The following is a 12,026-nucleotide window of genomic DNA, read 5'->3' as shown; positions in this document are numbered from 1 at the left end:
GTTTCATATTTCTAAGCAGACACACTGACAAAAATAGCAACAGCTTCTCCAAATCAAAAAACAAAGCCTCATCGGCATCCTTTGTTTGAATGCAAGAGACAAATATGGGAATATTATTTTAATCTATCCTGTTTTCACCCAACAATGCATTAGCCTTCGAAGTCTATAATATGTATGTTATATAACAATTTCCTCCTGCTCTATTCCTGTGAATGAACCGACAGCGTTTGATCTCATATTCTGTGGTTGCTTTTGCTGATGATTTAAACACATGTTAGTTTATGCACCAAGAGCTTGTAACACTCCAAAGAGAAAGGAAAAATTGAAATCGCATCATATGACCCCTTTAAACTTATTTCAGTTGCCAAGACTACATTACTAGTTTCCATTTAAGTTTTATTTTTAAATTTTTCATCTAATGTTTGTTTCATTTGAGTTTTAAAATTTGATATATTCAGTTGTTAATTTTTCAAAAAAAAAATTATTTGCCAGTTCATTTAAGTTTTTCATTTATTAAATCGGTTGTTTGTTTGTTTATTTATTTATTCAATTATTCGTTCATTTGTTTCTGTCTGAATAGTTTGGACAACATTTTCAGACTGGACTGAATTGTCAAAAAATAGACATTAACACATGATTATTTAATTTATAATACCATGGGTGCAGCAGGCGCAATGATATTACGCAGCGCCTGAAAATAGGCTTATTGGAAGTTACCTATCCGGGGACTATTTTCAGACGCTGCGTAATATCATAATTAATTAAAATAATGTATATAATATAAATATAATTAATAACAATTTTTTGTTAAATTTCCATCAGAAATAACAACATTGTGATGTATAGTGTTAATGTTATATAAAGTTATAAGGTTTTAGTTATGCCACGCATCTTTTGGTTTGTTTCGTCTCGTTTGTCTTTATCATCATCGTAAAAATGATCAAAATATTATCTGTTCATAATGATACAGTCGTTCTTCCTCCTGTAGTGGACGAGGCGGGTAAGATGGTGTCTGGAGACGGAGAGGAGGTGACGGTCGACGGGGCGATAGATGATCAGGAGGTGGAGAAAGATGAGGACGGACAGGAAGTCATTAAAGTTTACATCTTTAAAGCAGACTCGGGAGAGGACGACCTCGGTGAGTGAACAAGAGATTTGAGCCAGTGCTGCTACTCTAGTATTACTTCTATCAAATTATAGTATTTAGAGTTGGAGTATTTTGAATTAGCTTTTTTTTATATTTTAATATTTTAATTTTAATTTTTACGTAAAAAAATTCTATAATATAATATTACCGTATTGGCCCGAATATAAGACGACCGCGTTTTTTCAGATGTATTTCCAAGAAAAAAAACATCGTCTTATATTCGGGTCAATACGGTATTAGTTTTTTTATTATTCTATTTAGCTTTATTTTATTATTTCAGTTTTAGTTTTAGTCATTTTAGCATTTCATCTTAAATGTATTTCAGTTTATTGCCAAGGCTACTTTTCTAACTTTCATTTAAGTTTATTTATTTATTTATTTATTTTAGTTCTTCATGTTTATTTCGTTTTTATATCTTCAGTTTTTAGTAAAAAAATGCCTTTAGTTTATAGTTATCAGAGCATGTGAGCGGAGCGTCACACCGCTCCGCTTCGCTCACATGCTCTGATAGTTATGTGCTTTTGTCAGTGTTATTAGTTTTTATAATGTTATAATATAATAATATTTTATATTATTCTTTTTTTATGTTTGTATTTAGCTTTAATTTGTTTTTTAAATTTAGTTTGAGTAATTTTAGTACTTCAACTTATTTCAGTTAGTTGCCAAGGCAGCATTTCTCATTTCGTTAGAATATATTATTTATTTTATTTTTATGATTTATAATAGTTTTAGTTAACAATAGCAGCACTGTTTCGGGCCCGTTGACGAAACCTTCAGTTCAGTGATGAAGAAATTCAAACTCAAGCTGCAGATTCTCGTTCTCTGGCGATCATGCTGGGGGTTTTCTTGGGCATTTGCCACAACTTCAGTTGTGATCCAGTTATGCTGCATCATGATTGTGAAGATTTGTATCCCAGTGTGCATCATATTAGAGGTAGTTGCTGGTATCTGGCCAGTCTGAAACATTTTTCTTTTTTTTTTTTGTTAACAACTGTTTATTGAATTTTCTTCTGGGAATAGTAATATAAAACAAACCGCAACTGTGCAGATTTAGAACCCACCCAAACCCTGGTAGACTTAAAAAATAAAAAAATAAAAAAAATAATAATAATAAAAAAATAATAATAATCATAAAATAAAAATATGTATATATAAAAAATAAATAAATAGTAATAATAAAAATAAATAAATTAATAATAATAGATAAATAAATAGCAATAAAATAATTTTACAAAGATTTCAGTCTGAAACATTTTTCATTTTTACTTCAGGGTGAGTGAAAATGTCGCCAGGGCAAGTAAAAAAAAAATCCGAAAAAATCCTTATTTTTATTGTTAATGCCGTCTGTTGTTTTAATAGCATGAGATGAGGATGCAGTCCTGGGCTGCATTTCCCAAAAGCTTCGTAAGCCTAAGAAGTTCGTAAAAACGATCGTACGACTGATCTTAATATTACGGTCTGTTTCCCAAAAGCATCGTAACTTAAGTAGCATGACTTGCTGACTTGCACGAAAACCAGCAATGTATTGGACCTGGAAATAACGTCTCTTTTTATATATATATATACTACAATTACGAGCCATTCTATATGGTGACATTTCAGCACTTGACAAATGGATTGCGACTCCTAAGTAGAACTTAAAGCACGGCTACTTGCGATTGCGTTAAGTGCATTTTTGGGAAACGCACGTGAAACGGTAACGAACGATCGTAAAATGACTCGTAGAAAACGCTCTTAAGCTCTAAGATCAATCGTTATTGAGAAACGCAGTCCTGGTTGTTTAGCGCTGTATCTGTGTGTAGGAGAGGCGGTGGATCTCGATGAGAACGAGGCGGTGGCTCTGGCTGAGCCTGTGGTTCGGCCGCTGAGAGAGAAGATGCTCTACATGTCTGTGGGAGACGCTCATCACACACAGACTGATGGTGAGAAACTCTGAGAACTCTTCAAAATATCAAGCAGCACTGTTTTCAGCATTGATAATAATCAGAAATGTTTCTTGAGCAGCAAATCAGCATATTAGAATGATTTCTGAAGATCATGTGACACTGAAGACTGGAGGAATGATGCTGAAAATTCAGCTTTGATCACAGGAATAAATTAAATTTTTTAAATATCTCACAATATTACTGTTCTTGCTGTATTTTTGAAGCAACATTTTTTACAAATTTACAGACCTCAAAGTTTTAACAGTAGTGTAAATGCCATGCAACCATAGAAATGTGGCATAGATTTGTTGTTGTTGTTTGTTGCTGAGCAAAATCACAGCTTGCCACATCAATATAACACAAAACTAATTTGCTTACATCAAACTGTTTTACAAACTAATATTATAAATCAACAATCGGTTTAGTAATATTAGTTTGACTGTTTTGAGTCTTTAGTTTTCATAATGTTTCATAATGTGAAGCTGTTTTACCCGTGTGTTTATCATTAAGTAAACCTAAAAATATAAAAAAAAAATATTATGTTAATTGAAATAATGTTAACTGAAATAAAATATGAAAAAGAAAACGTATTTTGATTTAGTTTGTTGAAATACTAAAATTGCTAAAAATAATACTGAAATAGACATACAAATGATAAAAGCATACAACAAAATGACTAAAATTATAACTAAAATTAAAACAGAAAATATAAAAATAAAAATTCCAAATGTTAATAAACACTATAGTAGTATATTAATGATGCTAAAATAACACTGGTTTTTACACTGGTGTCAGTCATTTGATATGAATATCTGATCTTTTGCTTTGCGTCTAATAAGCTCCAAGTACAAAAAGAAAATATTCAAATGAGATGAAGAACCTTTAAAGTATTTCATTCACTGGATTATCCAAAAATGGCATGATTATTTAATATATGACTATTTAATATATAATATTTCCTATTAAATACAGTTTTAATTAAATATATATTATCCTATATTAAGTACTGTTTTATTTTATTTAATATGTATTTTATATTAAATACGGTTTTATTTAATATAAAATATTTTAAATTAAATATTGTTTGGTTTAATATATAATATTTTATATTAAATACAGTTTTATTTAAATATATAATATTTTAAGTAATTTTTTGTTATTTCCATCATAACTATATTATGATATTCATGTGATATAAAATGATTCACACTGATATAGTACGTGATTTAATTGTTTAATATGATTATTTAATATATACTATTCTATATTAAATACTGTTTTGTTTAATATATAATAATTTATTTTAAATACGATTTTAGTGTAATATATAATATTCTATATTAAATACTGTTTTGTTTAATATATGATATTTTATATTAAATACTGTTTTATTTAAATCTATAATATTTAAAGTAATTTTTTGTTATATTTCCATCATAGCTATATTATGATGTATAGAATTCAAGTGATATAAAATGATTCACACTGATATGGTACGTAATTTAATTGTTTAATATGATTATTTAATATATAATAATTTATATTAAATACTGTTTTAGTGTAATATATAATATTCTATATTAAATACTATTTTATTTAATGTATAATATTTTATATTAAATACTGTTTGGGTTAATATATAATATTTTATATTAAATACTGTTTTATTTCATTTAATATATATATATTTTTTGTTACATATATAACAGAAATAAATATAGTGTGATGTATAGCATTAAAGTGATTGAAACTGATATAACAGTAAACAACATGTTTGCTTGATATTGGCTGCAAAAGCTCAAATAGCCATTTAGTTTTGCTCAAAGCACTTTGTTCTTTCCGTGCAACAAATGTCAAATTATGTAACTTTTTGGGAACATGTCAAACCAGCGCCATAACCATTGTAGACCTCGAGGAGGATGTGTTTCTGAATGTCTGATAGCTTTGGTTCCAGTTTTGAAAATGTAGTTATTATTGTCCCAAATGTACTCCTTTCTGATTTCCTAAGCTGCAGAATGCAGTAAGATGTTTTCAAAAGCATTGAAACGGCATGAGACATACTACTTGTGTGGATGTCATCGCTAACGTCATGAAGTACTTTTAGACGCTCTTCTTGTGTGCTCATCCGTGGTTTAAGTGTAGTGTTCTGTGTGCAGGCGGCTCTAAGCTCTCGGATGAGGTGTACATGGAGGTGGTGGTTGGAGGAGAAGAGCCGGTTCCTCACGACAGACCGTATGACAGCACTGCCCTCAGCAAGGACTTCATGCCCGTCGCGTGGGCCGCTGCATACGGTCAGGAGTCTGCATTTTACTGACACTACAAATCCTGATCATGTAGTATAACAGCAACCGAAATAGAGACTATTAACTACGAAGAACACGCTGCATGCATACAGGGCAGGAGTTATGAAATGCAGCACACTGGGTATTTCATGATTCGATTTGATTTTGATTCACAAGCTTTTGATTCGATCCTGATCTCGATTTGATTTAAAATCAGTGGGGGTATCGCTGAAATAATATTATAGTTTTTATTAATGTTTTGATTTAGTTTTTATTTTCTGTTTTCATTTTAGTATTTTGATTTTAGTCATTTTTAGTCATTTAGTTTAACTTGATGTACTAAAATAATTAAAACTGAAAAAAAAACAAAAAAAAAAACTATATAGACATTTTTAAATATGTCTATAGTTTTTGATAATTTTGTATTTTTTTATTTTAATATATATATATTTTTATTTTAATTTAATTGTATTCATTTTTTATTTTTTTTAACAAAATGGAAAACTATATAGACATTGAAAATGTATATGTTGTTTTTATTAATTTTTATTTCAGTTTTAGTCATTTTAGTACATCTTTGTCAGTACAACACAAGTTAAACTAAATTAAAATGAGAAAAACAAACTACTAAAAATGACACAGACGCACAATAAAATTACTAAAACTTTAACCAAAATTAAAATGAAAACAAAACATTTGGAAATAATAATTAAACACTTACTTACTTAAGTTACTTAAATTTTTTTTATAAAACCTATATTATTTCAGTGATATGAAAATAGAGCCAAATTAAAGAGTGTCAAAACGACATTTACTTGAATTTCATGATAAAACTGACAGAATTTGAAAGCTGAGACTTTGTTTCTTATCAAAAGTAACAAAGCACAAAATTTGTTGTGATTATCGGATGTTAGGTGCTACAAATAATATTTAGTGAAGTTTTGTTTGCGAATCAATGGAAAACAATACAGACTAAAAGACTGATCTTGAGTGTTTTTCTGTTTATTTATGGATATAATCCTTAGGGGAACAATAGCGCCCCTAGTGGCTTTGGCTCTAATAATATGTCTAGAAACACTGGATTGCAGTAACGTAAGGCCTGTTTCAGACTTACTGTGCTTTCATGTCATCTCTGATAGAGGTTGACTGATATGAGCATTTCAAACTACAATAAAGTTGTGGTTTTGTTTCTTCTAATGATAAATGGTTTTGAATATGCTCATGTGTGTTTGGTAAGCAGGTGCGGATGAGGGCTGTGAGAACCGTAACGGAGCAGCGAGCGCATTACTGCACATCGACGAGTCGGATGCACTGGACAAAATCAACCGGCAACACGGCAAGAACAAGAGACGAGCTGAACCCCGACAGGTCCAAACAGGTATCAACACACTCGCCTCTCACTAAATGATTAATACATCTTAGGTTTTGTGGAATTGCTTTGAAAGTGTTAAAGGGTTACTCCACCCCAAAATGAAAATTTTGTCATTAATCACTTACCCCCATGTCGTTTCAAACCCGTAAAAGCTTCGTTCGTCTTCGGAACACAATTTAAGATATTTTGGATGAAAACCAGGAGGCTTGTGACTGTCCCATTGACTGCCAAGTAAATTACACTGTCAGGGTCCAGAAAAGTATGAAAGACATCGTCAGAATAGTCCATGTTCCATCAGTGGTTCAACCGAGAATAAAGCGACGAGAATACTTTTTGTAGGCGAAGAAAACAAAAATAACGACTTTATTCAACAATTCGTCTCCTCTGTGACTCTCCACATCACCGTAGCACCATTTTGGAGAATATCCACTGAACGCAAGCAGCGTTCAGTGGATATCAGCGAATATCAGTGGATATTCTCCAAAATGGTGCTACGGTGATGTGGAGAGTCACAGAGGAGACGAATTGTTGAATAAAGTCGTTATTTTTGTTTTCTTCGCGTACAAAAAGTATTCTCGTCGCTTCATAACGTTACGGTTACGGTGTTCCGAAGAGACGAAGCTTTTACGGGTTTGGAACGGCATGGGGGTAAGTGATTAATGACAACATTTTCATTTTGGGGTGGAGTAACCCTTTAAGCTTTACAGAAAATTGCAGATTACATAGGATGTTTGTAGTTTTATGCATCACGCTGCAGGACCATTTCAGCAGAAATGTACATTTTGCAATATACAAATATATACATTTTTACTTGGATGTTGAAAACAAAATAAACTTTTTTTTTGTTGTTGTTGTTTTCAAATATTTTTTCAGTGAATTTATTAATTTGTAAATGTTAAATTGTCAGTTTACTTCAGCAGTTTTTAATGTCTCATTTGCCTCAGTTGATTTGTATGTTGTATCCAGTATTATTTTAGTATTATTACTTTTTTTATGCTTTCATTTTTAATTTGTTTAATTGTTTTTCATTAATTTAATTGTTACTTTTTAATTGTTTAATTTTTTTAATTAATCTACTATTATATTTTATTTGGTTTTATCTTTATTTCTTTAAACAAAAATGTTTTAATAGTTTAGTTGTAGTTAACGACAATAAGCCTGGTTGTATCTACATTATATCAGCTATTGTCTACCAAGTGTTTTATCTTCTCGCTCTTTTTCTCTTGTCTATAATTTTTTATATTTTCAGTTTTTATTTAGACTTTAGTTTAATTTAATAATTTTGTTGTTTTGTAATTTTTTTTAATATTACTATTTATCTTTATTTTTATTTCAGTTTTAATTTTTTTATGATTTTGTTTTCAGTTTTTGTTCGAGTTTATTCATTTCCAAATAGTAATTTTAGTGTTTTAGTAAATTTAGTGCATCAACTTAAATTACGCGAACTTTATAATTGTTACCTTGCCAACTATCTAATATCTTTTATTTTATTTTTTCAATTAACAATGCTTTTAATAGTTTTATTTAACATTGATATTCCTGGTTGCATATGTATGGAGATAGAATTGTTGTTAAATAGATTATTATCCACAAATAAATGTAAAGAGATTAATAAAAATATGCTACGATTGGTCAGCGAAATGTGGCTGTTATCAGATTAGCTTGAGTAGACGGTGGGTGGAGTCCACGCATTTGTGGATTATCAGCTTCTTGACACTAGAAATATTTCAAAATCCACAAATGCGTGCAGTGATCTACAAATGCACAGGACGTGATTTACAAATGAATGCCAGGCAAAGTTGTGTTTGAGACAAAAATATTAGGGCTGTCAATCGGTTAAAAATATTTAATCGCATGATTGTCATGAGTTAACTCGTGATTAATCGCAATTTAATCACACATTTTTATCTGTTCTAAATGTACCTTAAATGAATACTTTTCACGTTTTTAAAACTCTAATCAACATGGGCATGGACAAATATGGATGCTTTATGCTAATGTATGTTTATTATTAGTGAAACCATACTCAACATAGAGCATGAAGACTAGACATGTTTCATAGGTCATAGACGTTTTTCTTGTTCATGTCTATTAGACACATGAAAAAAGAAACATAGAAATACCAGGTTCCCTTTACCTACTTCTCTTTCTTTGCACTGAGCAATTTACTTACACAAGCCTGTTTACATTATTTGCAGCACAAGGCAGCTCACTTCTTCTGAACATGCTAAATGTATATTTATTATTTATTATTACATTTGTTTGCCTCTCTGTGCCCACATACTGTATTTTGATGCAGCTAAATTCTCAATAAAACCGTTTTCATTGATATATTTTATACTGTTTCTGTTGTCAGACAACAGAATGAATATGAAATAGTGACTGAAACGCGACCCATTAAGACTACATAACCAGCTCTCCCTTACAAGATGTTAATCTGCACAAAAATCCTGATTTATAATCGAGCCGTCGTCTGATGAAATCAAATACACATAAGATAAAGACAATAGCTTTGCTGTGATTTTGGCTATACTTGCATGTAAAATTAGAGAAGCAACATGATATCTGTTTTAACTGAAAGCGCGTTGCTCCTCTCAGCCACTCGCTGAACAATGCAGACGCACAGAGAGAGAAAGAGGTGTGTGCACGCGCTGGGAAAGCAAGACCTCGCGCTCGTGCGGCAGTACCGGCGAGTCTCAGAAACTAAATTGGCCTAAGGTTTGGGCAAACCCTAAAGATTTGTCGCTAGGCGCTTTTTTGAAAGAAAAAAAATCGCTAAAGTCGCTAAAGGGGTCTGCAAAGTCGCTAAGTTGGCAACACTGTGCATCTCCATTTCTCCAACTATGGGCTAGGTCACAGGTCAAACAGAAAATGCACGCTGCGTTAATCGCGCGTTAAAAAAATTAGTGCCGTTAAAATGAATTTGTGTTAACGCGTTAACTCGTTAATTTTGACAGCCCTAAAAAATATATTTGTGATATATTTGTTTTTTATTTGCAAATCTCATTTTATTTATTTGTGCATTTAATTCATGTTTGTGAAACTCTAAGATTTATTTGTGGATCTCATTCTATTTGTTTGAAATTATGCAACAATTCTATCTCCATACGTATGTATTGTATCGGCTATTGGCTTCAAAACTGGTTCTATTTTATCCTCTCACTGTCCTTTTCGGTCTTCTCTCATTTCTCATCAGCGATCATCATCGGTCCGTATGGACAGCCTCTGACCGTCTACCCCTGCATGCTGTGCGGTAAGAAATTCAAATCCCGCGGCTTCCTCAAGCGCCACACTCGCAACCACCACCAGGACTTGTTGAGTCGCAAAAAGTACCAGTGCACGGACTGCGACTTCACCACCAACAAAAAAGCCAGTCTGCACAACCACATGGAGGTGCACGCGCTCAGCAACAAAGTGCTGTTCGAATGCGAGACCTGCGGTAAGGAGTTCCACCAGCAGGCGGCGCTGTTCTCGCACCGTCTCCAGCACCACCACCAGGAGCAAAAATCGCCCACGGCCATCGCGTCGCCGCCTCCTCCCGCCGCCGCGACCAAGACGCACAAATGCAAGTTTTGTGATTACGAGACTGCCGAGCAAGGGCTGCTCAATCGCCACCTGCTGGCCGTGCACAGTAAGAGCTTCCCGCACATTTGCGTGGAATGCGGCAAAGGTTTCCGCCATCCGTCGGAGCTAAAGAAACACATGCGCACGCACACCGGCGAGAAGCCGTACTCGTGCATGTACTGCGATTACAAATCGGCCGACTCGTCCAACCTGAAGACGCACGTGAAGACGAAGCACAGCCGCGAGCTGCCGTTCTGCTGCGAGCGCTGCGGCCAAACCTTCAGTGAGGAGGATGAGCTAACGCAGCATGCGGCCACACACGAGGACTCTCGGGGACACCAGTGCAGTCACTGCGACCATCGCAGCTCCAACTCCAGCGACCTTAAACGGCACGTCATTTCCGTGCACACTAAAGACTACCCACATAAATGCGCCGTCTGCGAGAAAGGCTTCCACCGGCCGTCCGAGCTTAAGAAACACTCGGCGTTGCATAAAGCCAAGAAACTGCACCAGTGCCGCCACTGCAACTTCAAGATCGCAGACCCGTTCGTTCTCAGCCGCCATATCTTGTCTGTTCACACTAAGGAACAGCAGCAACAGCCGGCGCAGTCGCCGACTCCGCCCACACAGGCGTCGCCACCGCAAGCCCCGCCCACAGAAAAGCCCGCCCCCAAGAGGACTATAGGTGCAGCGCAGTTAGCAGTGCCCGCTGTAAAGAAAGCCGGTGGTGCGAAGGGTTCGCGAGAAAGGAGGGTGTATCAGTGTCAGTATTGCGACTACAGCACGGGAGATGCGTCTGGCTTCAAAAGACACGTTATTTCCATCCATACTAAGGACTATCCTCACCGCTGTCAGTACTGTTCAAAGGGCTTCCGGAGACCTTCGGAGAAAAACCAGCACATTATGAGGCACCATAAAGACATTGTGCCGGCAGAATGAGCACCTCCTCTTTCTCCACTCACTTCCGTAAACACACTAAACAGCCAGTGATTCGAGATCCCCATCCCTCATGTTGGCAACCTCTGTATTGGGCTTCTTACCAAGACCCCTCATGCATAGCAGTTGTGTGTGTTGTTTCTGTATGCGAGAGAAAATTGTTGAAAGTGTTTAGTGGCATAGACTGGAAGTGCGTTCACATTTCTTATGATCACATGGTCTGCAGTCTTAAAGGAACAGTTCAGGCTAAAATGAAATTTCTGTCTTTGTTTATTCACCCTCATGTCGTCGTCAAACCTGTGTGCATTTCTTTTTTCTGCTGAAGAAAGTTAGCAAACAAACTGATTCGGTTCCCATTGACTTCCACTGGAAGAAACTAAACCGTTTCGGTTCCCATTGACTTCCATTGGGACACAAAAGAAGATATTTTGAAGAATGTTGGTAACTAAACCGTTTTGGTTCCCATTGACTTCCATTGGAACACAAAAGAAGATATTTTGAAGAATGTTGGTAACTAAACCGTTTTGGTTCCCATTGACTTCCATTGGAACACAAAAGAAGATATTTTGAAGAATGTTGGTAACTAAACCGTTTTGGTTCCCATTGACTTTCATCATTTGGACAAAAAATACAATGGAAGACAATGGGAACCGAAACTGTATGACTTTCTTTAATGTGTGGAACTTAAAAGAATACATTTTGTAGAATGTTGGGAACTAAACAGTTTTGGTTTCAGTTGACTTCCATTGTTTGTTTGTTTTTTGTCCATACAATGGAAGTCAATGGGAACCAAAACGAAT

General features: G+C 34.3%; 1 protein-coding gene across 2 annotated transcripts in view; it reads left to right on the top strand.

Annotated features, from left to right (window-relative positions):
• Window positions 1-11,515, top strand: part of LOC107734367 (zinc finger Y-chromosomal protein 1-like) — a 16,029-nt gene extending 4,514 nt beyond the window's left edge. For both annotated transcript variants that reach the window (XM_016546306.1, XM_016546307.1), the window contains 5 exons: window positions 989-1,138; window positions 2,950-3,069; window positions 5,229-5,363; window positions 6,595-6,732; window positions 9,923-11,515. In XM_016546306.1, coding sequence (XP_016401792.1) covers window positions 989-1,138; window positions 2,950-3,069; window positions 5,229-5,363; window positions 6,595-6,732; window positions 9,923-11,229 — 1,850 coding nt within the window. In that variant the 3' untranslated portion in view covers window positions 11,230-11,515. The remainder of the gene's footprint in view (window positions 1-988; window positions 1,139-2,949; window positions 3,070-5,228; window positions 5,364-6,594; window positions 6,733-9,922) is intronic.
• The last annotated feature ends 511 nt before the right edge of the window (window positions 11,516-12,026 follow it).

This window comes from Sinocyclocheilus rhinocerous, unplaced genomic scaffold (assembly GCF_001515625.1).
Source record: "Sinocyclocheilus rhinocerous isolate Xijiao unplaced genomic scaffold, SAMN03320098_v1.1 scaffold370, whole genome shotgun sequence".
NCBI classification, from domain to species: Eukaryota; Metazoa; Chordata; class Actinopteri; order Cypriniformes; family Cyprinidae; genus Sinocyclocheilus; species Sinocyclocheilus rhinocerous.
Note: the sequence above shows the minus strand (reverse complement) of the source record. Positions and strands in the feature narration are given on the sequence as shown.